This window comes from Mastigoproctus giganteus, chromosome 14, assembly GCF_048544385.1.
Source record: "Mastigoproctus giganteus isolate SK-2022 chromosome 14, ASM4854438v1, whole genome shotgun sequence".
Taxonomy (NCBI): Eukaryota; Metazoa; Arthropoda; class Arachnida; order Uropygi; family Thelyphonidae; genus Mastigoproctus; species Mastigoproctus giganteus.
In genome coordinates this window covers 5,849,472-5,869,939 of record NC_143588.1, presented here as the reverse complement: position 1 = coordinate 5,869,939, position 20,468 = coordinate 5,849,472, and the positions used below count along the sequence as shown (strand labels likewise).

The 20,468-nt window shown below is 37.6% G+C and overlaps 1 protein-coding gene across 1 annotated transcript in view; it reads left to right on the top strand.

Annotated features, from left to right (window-relative positions):
* The window catches only part of LOC150074956 (uncharacterized), a 735,724-nt gene that overhangs the window by 90,010 nt on the left and 625,246 nt on the right, over window positions 1–20,468 (top strand). The window contains exon 4 of the mRNA XM_090389002.1: window positions 3,462–3,621. Within this exon, the coding sequence (XP_090245128.1) occupies window positions 3,462–3,621 (160 nt within the window). The remainder of the gene's footprint in view (window positions 1–3,461; window positions 3,622–20,468) is intronic.

Here is a 20,468-nt window from a genome sequence, read left to right as displayed (position 1 = left end):
AAGGAAAAGAAGTAAAGAAATCTCGCAGGTCATCCCATTTTGCATTCTTTTAATGCCAAACAATACGAGATTGGGAGCAGCCATGAGATAAAGGTGCCTAAAGGACCACTCACTTCAACTATGTACTTAGTTGTTTGTGAGAAAAAGATCAAGTGTATTGGCTGCATGGTTAGGATTGCCTGGTATTCTTATAGGTAAATGAACAGTCTGTGTAAGATAATTAGTAATTGTAAAAGCCTCAGCATTTCGACCAGCTGGGTCGGTGTGACTAGAAAACGGAAGCCAGCTGGAGTTGTGAACATTAAAATCACCAAGGAAAATTACCTTACTGTTACGAAAGTTGGACTGGAAAAAGTCAAGTTGCAAAGAGAGGAAGTCAAAGAGTTCCAGGTAAGTAGTGGAGTTGGGAGAACGGTAGAGACAATAGATGAATTTGACACAATGAAGTAGAGAGATTTTAAGCCAGCGAAGATTGAAGAGAGGCGATTCAGAATTACGAAGTGTCTGTCATAGAATATCAGAATGGACATATGCACAAGTACCACCTTTGAGCCAGAAGGAATCATCATACAGTGAATAATTTGGGCTACTGAGATGAGCAGTTGTTGAATCAACCGATAACTGAGATTCTGTCAGAAAAAGTACATGGGGTTTGGCAGACTGAAAGTGAAAATGGACATCATTGAGATTAGAATTGAGACCATGTATATTTGTGAAATGAACTAAGAAGTACATAATGCTTAACGTCCAAGTTTGCAGAAGAAATGAAGGTTGGTAGGGTTGTTAATGACAGTAAAGACGGTACACTACTGCAGCTGGATCTAGAAAAGCAAAGTATTGCATATGGTTAGCAATAACTCCAGAGTAACATACCAACCGTGCAGTACTACACTCAGTCAGATATGAAGTTTTCTGAGCAGTGCAGATAGGCAGCAAGAGTAGCTCGTATGGTCTTGTCAATGATATATAGGAATTTTGCTAGCGGGGATCAGATGCGATGTGTGGGTGCTAGCCCTAGGTGCAATGTTTTAAGGGCACATTAGACCAGTTATATATTTTAAAATTGCTTCATTTTTGATTTTATTACAATCGGACCTGTGTTTAATGAACTTCTTTATAGCGAATTTTTTGAATTCCTTTTCATAATTACATTTAAAAGTTTCAGTAGAATAAAAAAAATTTCCATATAACAGATTACAAGAGACTTAACTTTGTATGCTTTGTTTCCACCTCTGGCCTTTAGGCAATTTAAGCAATCAGAAAGCACAAATTAAAGGTTAAAGAGATTACCGTTGCACAATGTAAAACGCATGCAGCCACCTATCCTGCATAGTCATGCTAGTCAACTGCTTTCTATAGCCAGTCAAAAGATTAAGGTGTATTTCCGACATGGATAATAGCTTCTGGACAACCTGTGTTCCTTATTTAAAATAAAAATAAAAATTTTATTAAAAGAAATCCTGCATTATCTTTGTAGGTGGTGCTTATGTTTCCAGAAATATTTTTGAGAGTGAAAAAAAATTATAAATTCGGGATTTATAATCACTTATGGCAAAAAATATCAGGGAGAAACAGTGTGTTACAAATTTCGAAAATAACAGAGGAACTCCAATTACAGTACAAACTTCTATAAAGTATGGCCCATTTTGTGATGTTATACCTCTGAGCTTTTTGGTTTGTCTTCCAGTGCACAGGACAACAAAAGTTTTCAAATATCTGTTGAAATATCAACAGAAATTTGAAAAATCATGTTTTATCAATTCTGCACAATATAAAATCTGTAACCCCTTTACAACTTCTCAAATTCATTCATGACTATTGTCTAATAGAATCTTATCTAAATATAGAATTAGCGCTATGAATTTTTCTTACCCTGCCTGTAATAGTAGCTTCTTGTGAAAGGTCCTTCAAAGCGAGAAAAATTCAATTAAAATAATACACCTTCATTGCATATTTTTGTTGATGTTATATTGTTAAAAGTATTATATTTTGTAATATTTTGTTTCTGTGATTTTATACTAGATATATAAACATAAACTATTTGGTTTTCTAATTTCTTTGTAGTTATATCGCACCCTCGCAAGAAAAGTTAGACAACTCAAAAACTGCTAATTTTACAGGAGAGAGAGACAAAAGAAAATTCACAGCTTATTACTTACTTGATCAAGGAGGGGCTTTAACTGTACTGTGTATGAAAAGGTCATACAAAATTCATACAACCTCCTTAATACATAATTTGTCCATAGTTACAAGACAATCCGAAAATCAAAAATTTTTGAGTTGTGTCACTTTTCTTGTGGGTGGTGCAATATGTACTTTCTTTGTAGTTTATATAGAATTAAATTCTCTGTGGATATAAACCAATATTTGAAAGTTTCTTTTTCTTTGATATTTTTGTTTTATTATATTCATTGTATTATTTAAATTATTTTATTAATAAATATATGCAAATCGTAGACCGTTACAATAGTAATTTTTATAATTCATAAAGATTGCAGGGGCATAGAAAGGGCATGCAGAGGGGGGGATTTTCCCCAAAGGCCAAGCTTCAGGTGCAAACTGAAGGAATTATCTATCACAATCAGGGGCGCTAGGAAGACATGTTTCCCCTGGGCATCGACAACCTTAGCTACACTACTGAAAGATTGACTACCTGCATATAATGGGTGTGTACATATAACACTTTTGCCCCAGGTGTAGGATTTCCTAGTTCTGGCTCTGGCAGGGATAAGGATGTGATTATATCCTTGTATAAAGCAGTGGTCAGGATTACTGCATACAGGTCTGGAGGCTTCATTTTATGAGCTACTAGAAGAATGAGTACAGAAAAGGGCAACGAGATTAGTGAATGGAACAAAGGGTTGCTGTTACCAAGATAGGCTTAAGTTCTGCAAATTGTAGTGTGTGGAGGCTAGGCACCTGCCTGGTGATCAGACTTAGGTGTATAAGGCCTTGAATGATTTGAGCAAGCTCAATGCTGACGGTATTCTTCCTCTTGCTCAGATTCTGCACCTGAGGGGGGCATAAATTCAAATTGAGGAAAGACAGTTGTAGAATAGATGTACAGAAATTTACCTTTAGTCAGCCGGTGATGTCGTGGAAGTTGACAGCTTAAATAAATTCAAGGCTGAACTAGAAAAACCTTTGGAGTGAATGGATGGTTGAAACAGAAAGATTGTTTTTTTTTTTTTTTTTTTTGGCTGATGCTATGTAAGCTTGCTTTCTTGCATCATATGCCTCTACTAATGATGATGTCAATTAGATAAAACCATACTATTTGTGTTTTGTACAACTTTTATTTTTTAATTGTTGATTAGGTCTGTGTGTATTATAGTTGTATTTCCTTTGTCCAACTTTATTTTATTCCATATTTTCTTGTATCTTTTGATTCTGCAACAGTTTCTCATTTTTATGATTGTGTAAGGCTGCTTGAAGCACTATATTTATCCTTTTTGTTTTAGCTTTCAGATAGGGAACTTTGAAGAAATGGCATTTGCTGAATGTACCTGTCATAGTTGGGTTACACCAACGTTACAGAATATATCTTTATTGCATGAAGGCTTTGAAAATGTTAAAATGTATACCTTGGACATTTCTTTGCATGCAGAACTAAAAGAAATGGTAAGTAGTATTGCATGCAGAACTAAAAGAAATGTCTTTTAGTTCTGCATGCGATATCTATATAATCAATATAGATATCGTATTGATATCTATATAATATCGGTGTAATATAATATCATATATCATCACATCGGTGTAATATAATATCATATAACATCACATCGGTGTAATATAATATCATCAATAACATCATATCAGTGAAATATAATATCTATATTATATCAATATCTATATAATATTGGTGTAAATACACCATAGATAACTACAATGGTAGTGTTGGAGGCATGATTTGTTCTATTTCTCATATTGTGCTCTTCCTTCACAATAAGTAACAATAGTCTTCTCTATTAGTGAAGCGTTACTTATTCGAGGTAGTGCAATACCATGGAAACTCGTTGTGAAGGAAGAGCACAATATGAGAAACAGAGCAAATGATGCCTCCCACACTACCATTGTAGTTTCTTAAGAGTTATCTATGGTCTATTTACACCAATTTTATATAGATATTAAACTCTTAATGTATTATGCCTTGTGCATTTAGTTATTTTTAAAATATTATTATATAAACCTTTTGGCATCTCTCATATTGTGTGATTATCTTCATAACAGGGTTGTCATGTCTGCAATACCAGGGTACCTGCCCACCCACTGATGATAGGCCAATAGCTTTGAAATGGTGCCATCTGGGTGGTGGTAAGTAACAATAGTAACAGAGAATAAGTAACAATAGTCTTCTCTATTAGTGAAGCATTACTTATTTGAGGTAGTGCAATACCATGGAAACTCGTGAAGGAAGAGAACAATATGAGAAACAGAGCAAATGATGCCTCCCACACTACCATCGTAGTTTCTTAAGAGTTATCTATGGTGTATTTACACCGATATTATATAGATATTTAACTCTTAACCTATTATGCCGGGGTACCTGAAGTAATTTAGTTATTTTTTAAAGTTACATCCAATGTATGTGTTATTAGTTTTTCTGCTACCATTGAGTGTAAAAATAGTACACTAAAATTACTTTGACTTCTTAAATTAATGTTTCTCTTATGTTCTGAATTGCTAAATTTTTTTTTTGCATTTACTTTCATTTTCTCAATCATAAGTTTTAATTCCTAGTTACTACAGTAGAACATCGGTTAACAGGAAGTCAGTTATCTGGAATAATCTGAAAGGCTGATTTTTCTTATTTTTTTTTTATTAATGGTAGTATTTGAGATGAATGTTTATTTTCCTACGAGAGTATTTCTGACTGTTTTTTTTATGTCGTATATCTAGTGAAATGTTAAATTGATTGAGTTTTTTCAGAAATCAAGAGTGATAGAGTTTAGTCATTCACTTCCATAAACCCAAACCCAGTTTTACCTGGCATATTTTGTTCTCTTTATTTCATATTATGTTTAGTTTAGCTCCAGATTCAGCAAGAATAATATCAGCCAGAAACTGTACGATTTATTATTTTTCTCTGTTTTTTTACAGTAAAATATCAACGAAAAGAAACACCACCATCAAATTGATATTAAGGAACTTAAGCAATTTAGCAGCAAAAAAATAGGTCACAACAAACGAAACAAAAAATTATCGAATATGATTTTAAAAAATTACTTTAAAATTTTTTAAATCCATGTTCGAATTTTTATGTATAAGTTATTATTATTTTTTTAAAATTAAATAAATTTGATTTTTTTCACTCTATTTAAAGTCTTTTTCTTTTACCTTAATATATATAACAGAATTTATTTAATTTTACCTTTTGTTCGATTGTCCGAAATATGTTGCTATCCAGAAATGGTGTGACATTAAATATTCTGGTTAATTGATGCTCTACTATACTTAGCATTAGCAGAGGTATGTGATGCAAGAAAGCAAGCTTATGCAGCATCAGCCAAAAAAAAAAAAAAAAAAAAAAAACTTCCACTTCACCCATCCGTTCGTTTAAAATACCTGTCCAGCTGAGCCTTAAATTTTTTTAGGCTATCAACTTCCACAACAAGGGATGGAAGTCTGTTCCACCAACCAACTACCCGCTGGCTAAAGGGAAATTTCCACACATCTATTCTACATCTGTCTTTCCTCAATTTGAATTTATGCCCTCTCAGGTGATTATTCTGAGCAAGAGAAAGAATCCCATCAGCATTGAGCATGCTTAAACCATTCAAGGCATTATACACCTCTATCAGATCACCTCACCGGTGCCTAGTCTCCAGACACTGTAATTTTCAAAACTTAAGCCTTCCTTCATAGGAACAACCCTTTGTTCCATTCACTAATCTTGTTGCCCTTCTCTGTACTCGTTCCAGCAGCTCTACATCCTTCTTGAAATGAGGCCTCCAGACCTGTATACAGTACTCAAGGTGTTGCCTAACCATTGCCTTATACAAGGGAATAATCACCTCCTTTTCCATGCTAGAAAAATTCCTGTATATCATTGACAAGACAACATGAGCTACTCTTGCAGCACGTCTGCACTGCTCAGAGAACTTCATATCTGCCTGCACAATTACCCCCAGGTCCTTTTCATTCTCTGTCAGTGTAGTACCACAGAGTTCATATGTTGCTCTGGGGTTGCTGTTTCCCATATGTAGTACTTTACATTTGTCAATGTTAAACTTCATTTGCCACCTCTCAGCCCGTCTGCTCAACCTTTCCAGATCCTGTTGCAGCAGCATAGCGTCAGTAGTGTCCTTAACAACTCTGCCAACCTTTGTATCGTCTGCAAACTTGGACATTAAGCTTGATATACCATCATCAATATTATTTATAAATACAGAAAACAATAAGGGACCCAACACTGAACCCTGAGGGACTCCACTAATAACATTAGTCCACAATGAGCAGTGTCCATTGATTACCACTCTGTCTTCTCCCCCTCAACCACCCCTTTATCCATAGCAGCAATTTGCCTCCAATGCCACACTGCTCCAATTTGTGCAGCAGTCTTTCATGTGCAACAGTACCAAAAGCCTTTCTAAGATCCAAGTATATAATATCAAAGTCATTCCCTGCATCCATCTCTTTTGTGACTGCATCATAGTGTCCGATCAAATTGGTCAGGCAAGACTTACCCTTAACAAAACCATGCTGTGTTCGAGCTATAACTGAAGTCTTGTCTAGATGATCCTGCAGTGCTTCTTTAACCAGTGCCTCCATTAAGTTTCTTGGAACAGAAGTTAAACTCACAGGTCTATAATTACTAGTGTCAGCCTTTGATCCTCCTTTGTGAATTGAGGTCACATTTGCACATCACAAGTCTATGGGTACTTCCCTGAGTCGAAGAATGCTCTCATAATTATGGCTAAGGGTTTGCTTATTTCCTTTGCTGCCTCCTTTAATATAACTGGATAGATCTCATCCACCCCAGGTGCCTTTCTTGTGTTTATCTTCAACAATTTCTCCTCCACTTTACTCTCAGTTATTACAAGATTAGCATTAGCATTAGTAGAGGCATATGATGCAAGAAAGCAAGCTTATTCAGCATCAGCCAAAAAAAAAAAAAAAAAAAACCCACTCCCATTTTACCCCTCCGTTCGTTCGAAATACCTGTCCAGTTGAGCTTTAAATTTGTTTAGGCTATCAACTTCAACAACAAGTGATGGAAGTCGGTTCCACCAACCAACCACCCGCTGGCCAAAGGCAAATTTCCGCACATCTATCCGACATCCGTCCTTCCTCAATTTGAATTTATGCCCTCTGAAGTGATTATTCTGAGCAAGATGAAGAATCCCATTGAGCATGCTCAAACCATTCAAAGCCTTATACACCTCTATCAGATCACCTCGCCGGTGCCTAGTCTCCAGACTCTGTAATTTGCAAAACGTAAGCCTTTCTTCATAAGAGCAACCCTTTGTTCCATTCAATAATCTTGTTGCCCTTCTCTGTACCCGTTCCAGCAGCTCTACATCCTTCTTGAAATGAGGCCTTCAGACCTGTATGCCGTACTCAAGATGTGGCCTAACCATTGCCTTATACAAGGGAATAATCACCTCCTTATCCCTGCTAGAAAAATTCCTGTATATCATTGACAAGACACCATGAGCTACTCTTGCAGCTCGTCTGCACTGCTCAGAGAACTTCATATCTGCCTGCACAATTACTCCCAGGTCCTATTCATTCTCTACCACTGTCAGTGTAGTACCACAGAGTTGATACGTTGCTCCGGGGTTACTGTTTCCCATATGTAGTACTTTACATTTGTCAATGTTAAACTTCATTTGCCACCTCTCAGCCCATCTGTTCAACCTTTCCAGATCCTGTTGCAGCAGCATAGCGTCAGTAGTGTCCTTAACAACCCTGCCAACCTTTGTATCATCTGCAAACTTGGACATTAAACTTGATATCCCATCATCAATATCATTCATAAACACCGAAAACAACAACGGACTCAACACTGAACACTGAGGAACTCCACTAATAACATTAGTCCACGTTGAACAGTGTACATTGATTACCACTCTCTGTCTTCTGCCACTCAACCATCCCCTTATCCATAGCTGCAATTTGCCTCCAATGCCACACTGCTCCAATTTGTGCAGCAGTCTTCCATGTGCAACAGTATTGAAAGCCTTTCTAAGATCCAAATATATAATATCAAAGTTATTCCCTGCATCCAGTTCTTTTGTGACTACATCATAGTATCCAATCAGATTGGTCAGGCAAGACCTGCCCTTAACAAAACCATGCTGCGTCTGAGCTATAACTGAATTCTTGTCTAGATGATCCTGCAGTGCTTCTTTAACCAGTGCCTCCATTAATTTACCTGGAACAGAAGTTAAACTAACAGGTCTATAATTACTTGTGTCAGCCTTTGATCCTCCTTTGTGAATTGGGGTTACATTTGCACATCTCCAGTCTATGGGTACCTCCCGTGAGTCCAAAGAAGCTCTCATAATTATGGCTAGGGGTTTGCTTACTTCCATTGCTGCCTCCTTTAATATAACTGGATAGATTCCATCCACTCCAGGTGCCTTTCTTGTGTTTATCTTCAACAATTTCTCCTCCACTTTACTCTCAGTTATTACAAGATTCTCTAGCTTACTGCCAGAGATGAATACACCTCTGGCATTCCCCTCGCTGAATAACTCCTCATGTGTGAATGTCGATGCAAAATATTCATTTAGTTTGTTAGCTACCTGAGCAGGATCATCAACAGTTGACCCATCGATATCAAGTGGACCAATTTGATTCATCCCCTTCCTTCTAGAGTTTACATAAGTAAAGAACCCTTTGCTGTTTTTCTTCGCATGCTTTGCCAAGGATTTCTCGTAATCTGCCTTCGCCTTCCTAACCTCCTTTGTAACTTGGTTACAGATCAACTTGTATCTATCATAGGCTTCTGTGTCACGTGTTAATTTGTATGTATCCCATGCATTTTTCTTCTCTGCCATATGCCTCATTAGTTCATCTGACATCCATTTAGGCCTAAACCTTGAACAATATTTCTTAGTTGGTATGTAAAGCCTAGTAGCCTCCAAGATTAGTTCCTTGAATGCTTCCCATTTTGAGTTTGCTGTTGGTAACATCATCAGTTGGGCCCACTGTATACAATTTAAATACTGTCTCAGACCACCATAGTCACCTTTACGAAAGCAAAAACCCTTCCCTTTACCTCTGATGGTAGTTACCTCCTTGAGTAAATCCCACTTCAGCACACTGTGATCACTGCCGCCTAGTGGTTCATTTATCTGCAGATTCTTAATGCATGAAGAATCACTACTGATAATCAGATCAAGAGTATTGCTCACTCTTGTTGCCTCACGAACATGCTGATATAGAAAACAATCATCCAATAAATCCACAAAAGCCTTGCTAGTGTGCGAGTGACCAACCCACAAATTCCAGTCAATATCTGGGAAATTAAAATCCCCCATTATAAGACTCTCTGATTTACTGGCCCACTCTATTTCCCTGTACAATATCTTATTATACTCATCAGAGTCATTAGGCCTATAGCACACTCCTACTCTCAATTTTGATTTCCCTATGCTTATGTCACACCAAACTGACTCGACACTGCCCTGTCCATCGATGTCATCTGGCTTCACTTCCTTGGACTTTATGTGTTTCTTAATTAATAGCATAAACCGTCCTCCCCTCCTGTCCTGTCTATCCTTTCTATACACATTGTATTCCCCAAATTCCAGTTCCGCATTACTTATATCTGTGTGACACCACGTCTCTGATATCCCAACAATATCTGCCTTTGATGTTTTGAGCAATACCTCAAATTCATCAAATTTATTTACCAAACTCCTAGCATTGGTGTACACGCAGGTATACATGCACCTGTTTCTATTCTTAGCTACCCTAACACAACCCATGTGTTTACTTGTACTGCAATGACTCCAGCAGTCTCTGAAATATCTTGCATCTTGTTTTTCAGGCTTCTGCTCATTTCAATAGAAGCAGTGCAAGAATCACTTCTACCTCTGCCAGTGGCCACTGTTAATCTATTAGTCATTGTATCCCTCCCAACTAGCAGTTTTTCCGACCCACCTAACACTGCCTCGACAGCATCAGCAAAAATTCTTGCACCCTTTCTATTTAAGTGTATCCCATCCCTGTAGAAGCAATCTCTCCTGTTAACAAGTACAGTCCAGGCTGAAAAAAATTCTACCCCTTGAGCCTTGCACAATCCCTCCAGGGCCGAATTGATCTACAAGGCTCTCATCATATACTCCCTCCTATCGTGTCTGGGCAGAATTGCAGACACTTTCAAATTCAACCCTAATTCATGGCTTTTTTTCAACAGTGACCTGTACTTGCTAAGTAATTCCGCCGGTCTCCTACTCTTAATATCATTAGTGCCAACGTGTACATTATCTAGCTTACTGCCACCGTTGAATACACCTCTGCTATTCCCCTCACTGAATAACTCCTCATGTGTGAATGTCAACGCAAAATATTCATTTAGTTTGTTAGCTACCTGAGCAGGATCATCAACAGTTGAACCATCGATATCAAGTGGACCAATCTGATTCATCCCCTTCCTTCTATAGTTTACATAAGTAAAGAACTGTTTGCTGTTTTTCTTTGCATCCTTTGCCAAAGATTTCTTATAATCTGCCTTTGCCTGCCTAACCTCCTTTGTGACTTGGTTACAGACCAGCTTATATCTATCATAGGCTTCTGTGTCACGTGTTAATTTATATGTATCCCATGCATTTTTCTTCTTTGCCATCTGTCTCATTAGTTCATCTGACATCCATTTAGGCCTAAACCTTGAACAATATTTCTTAGTTGGTATGTAAAGCCTAGTAGCTTCCAAGATAAGTTCTTTGAATGCTTCCCATTTTGAATTTGCTGTTGGTAACATCATCAGTTGGTCCCACTGTATAGAATTTAATTACTGTCTCAGACCATCGTAGTCGCCTTTACGAAAGCAATAACCCTTCCCTTTACCCCTGATGGAAGTTACCTCTTTGAGTAAATCCCACTTCAGCACACTGTGATCACTGCCACCTAGTGGTTCCTTTAGCTGCAGATTCTTAATGCATGAAGAATCACTACTGATAATCAAATCAAGTGTATTACTCCCTTTTGTTGCCTCCCGAACATGTTGATGTAGAAAACAATCATCCAGTAAATCCACAAAAGCCTTGCTAGTGTGTGAGTGACCAACCCACAAATTCCAGTCAATATCTGGGAAAATTAAAATTCCCCATTATAAGACTGTCTGATTTACTGGCCCACTCTATTTTCCTGTACAGTTTATTATTATAGTCATCAGAGTCATTAGGCCTATAGCACACTCCTACTCTCAATTTTGATCTCCCAATGCTTATGTCACACCAAACTGTCTCGACACTGCACTGTCCAGCGATGTCGACTGGCTTCACTTCCTTGGATTTTATGTGTTTCTTAACTAATAGCATAACCCCTCCTCCCTTCCTTTCCTGTCTATGCTTTCTGTAGACGTACTCAAATTCCAGTTCTGCATTCCTTATATATCTGTGTGACACCACGTCTCTGATATCCCAACAATATCCGCCTTTGATGCTTTGAGCAATACCTCAAATTCATCAAATTTATTTACCAAACTCCTAGCATTGGTGTACACAGAAGTATACATGCACCTGTTCCTATTCTTAGCTACCCTAACACAACCCATGTGTTTACTTGTACTGCAATGACTCCTAGCAGTCTCTGAAATATCCTGCATCTTGTTTTCCAGTCTTCTGCTCATTCCTGAAAAAGGCCTCTGAGGTTTGGCAAATTCATATTTTAGCATAAATCAGCTCATACACCAACCATGAGAATAAGTATTTAATGTAACTAAAATATTTACAAATTAAAATAAAATAAAATAAATATTTACAAAAAATATTTACAAAAGCCGCTATTATATTAAATTAAATTTTATATATGTGAAAAACATTAAAACTGTGATAAAATCCTAAAGATAAAAGACACTAAAATAAACCGGATTAAAAGCGATAAAAACGATAAAAATCTCTAGAGCTTTCGGAAGCATTGGCTTCCTTCCTCAGCAGTAACAAAACTTCCTGCAGCACGTCCATATATAACAGGCTCACGGTACTTGTACACGTGGTGCAGTCGGCACATGGTCTGAACTGGAAGCGGAAATAGCTCGGGAACGTGTTAAGCAAAACCGTTCATCCGTACTTAGGATGATAGTTTCAAACAGAGGATGCATACGCATACCTCTGTCCCTATTCATTGTATTGTGGTCGGATGAACAGATTCAACCTGTATTCGATGCAACCTGTATTCGTAGGCTCTCGAGCCATTTACAGTTCCAGAACCGATGCGCTCAATCCACAATAACTGCATACTCTGGGGAGATTTGATGCTGCTTCTCCCAAAAATGTTCGGCCACAGCAGACTTATTAGCGGTTTTTATAGCATTAGCATGCTCCCCCAGACGATCCTTGAGCCGTCGTTTTGTCTCGCCTACATAACATTCCCCACAATCCAGGCATTTTATCCTGTATACTACTCCACTACTCAGGCCCTTTGCTATTGGTGTAAAAACCGCTGATTACAATAAGTCTGCTGTGGCCGAACATTTTTGGGAGAAGCAGCATCAAATCCCCCCAGAGGATGCGGTTATTGGGGATCGAGCGCATGGGTTCTGGAACCGTAAATGGCTCGAGAGCCTACGAATCTGTTCATCCGACCACAATACAATGAATAGGGACAGAGGTATGCGTATGCATCCTCTGTTTGAAACTATCATCGTAAGTACGGATGAACGGTTTTGCTTAACACGTTCCCGAGCTATTTCTGCTTCCAGTTCAGACCATGCGCCGACTGCACCATGTGTATAAGTACCGTGAGCCTGTTATATATGGACGTGCTGCAGGAAGTTTTGTTACTGCTGAGGAAGGAAGCCGATGCTTCCGAAAGCTCTAGAGATTTTTATCGTTTTTATCGCTTTTAATCCGGTTTATTTTAGTGTCTTTTATCTTAAGGATTTTATCACAGTTTTAATGTTTTTCACATGTATATAATTTAATTTAATATAATAGCAGCTTTTGTAAATATTTTTTGTAAATATTTATTTTATTTTATTTTAATTTGTAAATATTTTAATTACAGTAAATACTTATTCTCATGGTTGGTGTATGAGTTGATTTATGCTAAAATTCTGCTCATTCCAATAGGTCTGTACTTGTTAACAGTCTCTCTTGTTAACAAGTACAGACCAGGCTGAAAAAAAATTCTACCCTTTGAGCCTTGCACAATCTTTCCAGGGCCGAATTGATCGACAAGGCTCTCATCATGTACTCCCTCCTATCGTGTCTGGGCAGAATTGCAGACTTTAATTGTAATTTCACTGTATACCTATACTTTGCCCTGCCATTAATATCTGGACACCTCTCCATTGAAAGTTTCTCATATCCAAGCACCACGTGTTGGACATAACTATAAATATGTTCCTATGAATTTTACATGATTTTTTTTTTTTTTTGAATTTTTATTTTTTATATGAATTTTATGCATTTTATATATACAATATATAAAATGCATAAAATTGGTTGCATTTTATATATACAATATATAAAATGCAACCTGTATTTTATATATTAAAAAAAAATTGTCTAAAGGAATTTTGAGTAATGCACAAATTTCAGTCACCAAAACCTACATTTTGTTTATCAGCTCTCTCATGGTAATAGCAATGATTTTCATCTAACATGAAGAAATGCATCATCTTAAAGTTCTTGCTGAATCTAGTAATTTGTTCAATCTTTCAACTAAGAGATTTAATAAACTTTAGGTATTTGAAGTCTCTTGGTCAAATTTGCTGAGTCATTTGACTACTCTTGTTTTTAGCAATATAGGACTGTTTTCTGATCTCAATGCAGACTGATGGAAATCTTAACCATACTTGGTCTGATAGATCACCCCAAGCATCATCTGGTCACTTGGTCAATTGCCAATTCAAGATTAGTAGGCTATTACTTTTAATTATATAAGAGGAGGCATTTTAAAAAATTTGTGGCCTGAGCACGAAAGGTTTATTTGAGGAGTCTTGTAATATATTGCTTTTCAGCATAGTCAGCTTTGGAGTCACAATAATTTTGCCACTGATGCCACAGTGCATTGAGTCCAGCTGTGAAGAAAGCTTTTTTCTTGGGCCTCCCAGGAATGCATCCACTTCAACAATGACATCACTGTTGATGGAAAAATGGATGTCAGCCAGGTATTTTTTTCAAATTAGGAAATAGGTGAAAGTCCGATGCTGCTAGATCTGGTGAATATGGGGAATCATTCAAGATTTTAAAGCCATGCTCATGCAGTGCAGCCATGGCATTGACAGACTTGCGAACAAGTCTGTCAATGCTAACAGACTTGTGGAACAAGTCTGTTAGCTCCTTTGCTGAGTTTCCTGTGGCATTTGTCTTTGATGTTTTCATGCAAACATCTTACAAAATCTGTGGAATAAGACCCTGTGACTCTCTGGCTTTTATTCCACAGACTTTGTGAGATGTTATTAAATTGCTATTAAATTATGAAGATAATTCAATAGCAATGCTTATCAGCATCCAGAAAAACTTTTGTCATCACCATGCCATCAGAGGGAAATGACTTGGCCTTCTTTGGAGGGGGAGAAGAGCTGTGTTTCCATTGTTTCGACTTCTCCTTCTTACTGGCTGAAAGTGATGAACCCCTGTCTCATCTGCGGACACAAACATCTCAAGAAAATTTGCTGGGTCTCTTGAAAACTGCACAAATGTTCACTTCAGTTGACAACTATTGTGCATGATCATTCACCATGACTACATGGTGAATGATTTTGTCCATCTTTCTTCATTAACACAACTTTGTTGACTTCGGGATCTTAATTGTAAAAAGATGTTATTGAAACTGCATGAATTGGTAGGTTAATTTTTTGAAGTGTTATACCTTAAGTATAGAAATTTTTGACACTATACTACTACCTTTTCACATTCAGGCCATGAACTTTTCAAATGCCCCTTGTATATAGCCTTACTTGTTTAGTTTTGAAAGCGGAAGATTATTGATTACTCAGAATTAAATGAGGGAAAAATCTGAAAGACCATTTGTCACCATCATTTGTGGTCACTGTTTTTGTTTTCAGCTTTGCAGAAACTAGTACTACAGTTCTTTTTGGTGGTTGTAAGTTAGATACTGTTTGTTTTATGCTTGAAGTATTGCTGTAATTAATTGATTATTATATATTATGTTAATTATATTTATTAAACAAACCATATGAATCAATTGGCATACTCTAAGCAGTGTATTTTTAATACTTTTATATTTTGTATTTATAATATTTTCTTTTTGAGCTGAATTCATAAAAACCAAAAACATTTTTCAGAAATTAAAAAAAAAAAAAAAAAAAAACAATGACCATGTCACCATTTTGTTATGATTGCAGGTGCATCCAATGGTCGGTTCAGGGCCTCCTCATTTTGGATCTACAGTTAGATGATCTTATCAGCGGAATGGAGTACAGTTTCTTTTCTTTTTTTTTTTTTTTTTTTTATGAAACCCCAAACACGAGAGGTATTAGAACCTATAGTACTAGTACCGTGGTTGGGTTGGAGATTGAGAAGATGAATGAAGATATTTGTTGACATTAGATTTGAACTTCTGTAGACTGTAATTTTCAAAAATACATATGAAGGAAGGTTGTTCCAGAAAACGGCAGATGAATGAATAAACGAGGAAGATAAAAAGTTGGTTCTGTGAGTTTGAAGTTGGACAGTAAATGGTGTTGGCTGGTGGCAGCATGTGTTTGGACTGTTATTAAAGAGAGAGTGGGAATTATAGAAGCCAATTCAGAGGAACAGTGCCCATGGAAATATCTCATGGAGTCATTAATTAACCTAACTGCCCTCTTCTGAATGGAATCTAGAAGCCTGAGAGAGGCTTTGGGGGCACCACCCCCAGATGTGGGAACAATATTCCATGGTAGGGCAGATTTGCGATTTGTACAGAGTGAACAGCTGTTTGGAAGAAAAGTAACGCTGAGAGCAAAAGAGAAAACCAAGTTTTTTAGATGCAGAGGAAGCAATATTTGTAATGTGCTTGTGCCAAGAGAGAGATTAGAAGTTAGGGTAATCTCCAAAAGAGATATATCATTTTGCGTAGAAATCGGAGTGTCACCAAAGATAAGCATAGGAGCAGAAGAATACTTTTTGCGAGATATAAGACAAGACTGAGTTTTAGAAGGATTGAAATCAACTAAGTTGTCTTTGCCCCAATGGAGAATTACCTGGAGATACACATTTAAGGAATTGGTAGCAGATTTTTGAAGAAGTGGAAGCTGATTGAGCAGGGTAAGGTTTCTCAAAATGGAAAGTGGAATACAATGTGCTATCATCGGCAAAACTATGGATAGGATTTCCAGTCAATGGAAGAAGGTCACTAATATGCAACAGGAAAAGAGTAGGGGAAAGAACTGAACCTTGGGAGACACCAGAATTAGTGGAGAAGTTAGAAGACAGAAAGCCATCTACTGTCACCCTCAGTGAGCGATCAGAGAGAAAACTGGATAACCAATTACAAAAAACAGTGGACAAACCATAAGATTGAAGCTTGTTTAGGAGACATTTATGCCAAACATGATTGAAAGAATTTCAGATGTCAAGAGCAACCTAAAAAAAAAAAAACTTCCATCTCACCCATCCATTCTCCCTCTCTCCAACAGTTTGCCTAATCCTTCTTTGAATTCCTTTAGGCAGTCATCTTCCACAATAACAGATGGAAGTTTGTTCCAGCAACCAACTGTCCACTGACTAAAGGCAAATTTCCACACACCTGTTCTGCAACTGTCCTCCCTCAATTTGAATATATGCTCCCTCATGGGCTGACTAGGCTAGCCAGGTGGGTAAAGTGCCTTCCTGGCAACCCAAAGGTCAAGGGTTCGAATCCCGCTTCGGGCTTGGATCAGAGTATAATGCAAAAAACTTTGGGAGGTGCATTATGGCCACAGAAGCCAATGCGCCAACAACCAACAACAAAAAAAAAAAAAAAAAAGAAAGCTCCCTCATGTGCATAGTTTGAGCAAGAGAATCCCATCAGCATTGAGCTTCCTCAATAAAGCTTCAATCAGATCACCTCGCAGGTGCTTAGTCCCCAAATGCTGCAATTTACAGAACTGAAACATTCTTGGTAAGAGCACCCTGTCAAACATCAAGTACTTAATTTCATATTTAAAAATTAACTTATTGAATTTTCTGTCATAAACTTCATTCCTGGTTGAGTCGGCATACAATGCAAGAAAGCAAGCCTATACAGCATCAGCCAAAAAAAAAAAAAAAAACCTTCCAATTTCACCCATCCATTCGCTCCAAATGTTTGTCTAGTTCTGGCTTGAATTTATTTAAGCTGTCAACTTCTACAATGACAGATGGAATTTTTTTCCAGCAATGAACCACCTGCTGGCTAAAGGCAAACTTCCGCACAATCTATTCTACAACTGTCTTTCCTCAATTTGATTTATGTTCTCTCAGATTATTAATCTGGGCAAGAGGAAGAATCCCATCAGCATTGAAGTTTTGAGTGCTCAAACCACTCAAGGCCTTATACACTTCAATCAGATCACCTTGCAGGTGCCTGGTCTCCAGACACTGTAATTTGCAAAACTTAAGCCTTTCTTTGCAAGAGTAACCTTTTGTTCCATTCACTAATCTTGTTGTCTTCTCTACTCGTTTCAGCAGCTCTGCATCCTTCCTAAAATGTACACCTCCAGACCTGTATACAGTACACAAGCCTGTGGCCTGACCATTGCCTATATTTAAAGTTTCATAATATTATTCTTGATATGGCACACATTATTCTTGGATTCCTGTCATGAAACACATTTGTGTTTTGTGACAATGTGCTACTGCAGCAGGATCTAGATGGGCTAAGAAGTGGCAACTGAAGTTTGGCAACCTTGAAAAATGCAAAGTACTGCATATGGGTAGAAGTAACCCCAGAGAAACGTACCAACTGTGTGGTACTACACTTAAGGTGGTAGAAAATGAAAAAGACCTGGGAGTAATTGTGCAGTCGGATATGACGTTTTCTGAGCAATGCAGACAGGCTGCCAGGGCAGGTCTTGGGGTTTTGTCAATGATATATAGGAATTTTTCTAGCAGGGAAAAGGAGGTGATTGTCCCTCTGTATAAGGCAATGGTCAGGCCATGCCTTGAGTACTGCGTACAGGTCTGGAGGCCTCATTTTAGAAAGGATGTAGATTTGCTTGAGCATGTACAGAGAAGGGCAACATGATTGGTGAGGGGAATGAAGGGATCCTCTTACCAAGAGAGGCTTAAGTTCTGCAAATTTCAGTGGCTGGAGACTAGGCACCTGCGCAGTGATCTGATTGAGGTGTATAGGGCCTTGAATGGGTTGAGCACGCTGAATTCTGATGGGATCCTTCCACTTATTCAGATTACGAACCTAAGGGGTCATAAATTCAAATTAAGAAAAGATAGATGTAGAATAGATGTGTGGAAATTTGCCTTTAGCCAGTGGGTGGTTAATTGCTGGAACAAACTTCCATCTGTCGTTGTGGAAGTTGATAGGTTAAATAAATTTAAGGAGGAACTGGACAGGCATTTGGAGGGAATGGTGTGATTTTTTTTTTTTTTTTTTTGGCTGATGCTGCATAAGCTCATACACTCGCTTTCTTGCATCACATGCCACTACTACTACTGCTACAAAGAATGCAGTAAGGCTTTATTCATGTCTTTAAGTCAGATTTTTCTTCATGGATGTGATTCATCTAGAAATAAACTATTTGGGTATCTGGTTAGCTATTTCGACATGGTCACTCAAGAGCTGGACTTTGCGAATAATTTGGACATTGTTTATTTGGATTTCAGCAAAGCATTTGACTCAGTCTCACTTGAGCGGTTACTTTATAAGCTGGAACAGGTTGGAATTACAGGGAAAGTCCTTACATGGATAGCTGGATGGCTTCAGAGCAAGAGGCAGAGGGTTGTGATAAATGGTTATTCCTCAAATTGGGTTGATGTAAGAAGTGGGGTTTCCCCAAGGATCAATATTAGGAGCACTGTTGTTTTTGATTTTCATAAATGAAATCATTGAAGGGATAGAGGGTGTGATGTCTAAATTTGCAGATGATGTAAAGATTGGTAGAGTAGTTAATGATCGCCACCAAGCACAATGAAATTCTTCAGAATGACCTAGATAGACTTCAGGGATGGTCAGAAAAATGCCAGCTATGCTTTAATCCAGCAAAGTTTAAGATATTGTACCTGGAGAACAGTAACCCCAAAATAACTTATACACTTGGTAGAACTAAAGCCGGTAGTGGAGGAAAGGGACTTGGGTGTTACGGTTCGGTCAGACTTTGTTCTCTGAGCATTGTAATAGGTTGCAAGGAAGGCCCATGGTGTTCTATCAATGATGGGACTCCATGGACCTTGGTGTCCTATCAATGATGTATCGAACAATTGCTAGTAGAGATAAGGACATCATAATCCCATTGTATAAGGACACAGTATTCCAAGTGTGTTAGACCACACTTGGAATACTGTATTCAGGTATGGAGACTGCACCTAAAGAAAGGCATTGTGCTTCTTGAAAGGGTCCAGAGACAGGTAACTCGCCTGGTGAGATCGACAAAAGGGCATCCCTTGAGGAAAGACTTCGAGTATGTGGATTGCAGAGCTTGGAAACTAGGCACCTTAGAGGAGACTTGATTGAGGTGTTTAAGGCTCTGAGAGGCATAAGCAAAATGAATGAGGACGATATTTTCACAGTTATAAATGATTCTAGAACTAGGAGCCATAATTTCAACTCACCGGGGGGGGGGGGGGAGATGTTTACACTGGATTGCACAAAGTTTTATTTTAGCCAGTGAGTTATAAATTACTGGAATATGTTTCCTACATGGGTGGTAGAGGCTGACAGTTTTGGGGAAATTCAAATGTCAGCTGGATAATTACCTACAGGAGGAGGGAAACGCTTAATTGCTGGAACAATTAAGCGTTTCCATTTCCTTTTCTCTTATTTATTAATTATTATTTTTTTAAAAAATTGTTCTCTTATTATTATTATTATTTTATTCTCATCATTTTATTTATTTTTTGTTATTTATTTTATTATTATTATTTTTTTAGTCTTTTTTTGGCTGGTGCAGCATAAGCCATAGGTTTCCTTGCACCATGTAGCCATTGCAAATACTATTACTAATACTGTTTATATGCTTTTTACACCATGATAGTTAATTTTAATAAGTGAGCATTATATTACAAACCCTTTACGAAATTCTTGTTCACATGCATGATGCATGTTAACAAGGACCCGGTAAAGGGTTTGTAATAATGCACATTTATTAATATTATTTATCATCGTAGTAGGGTTTTATATTAAAGGGATCATCCTGCTGACTGTCATGA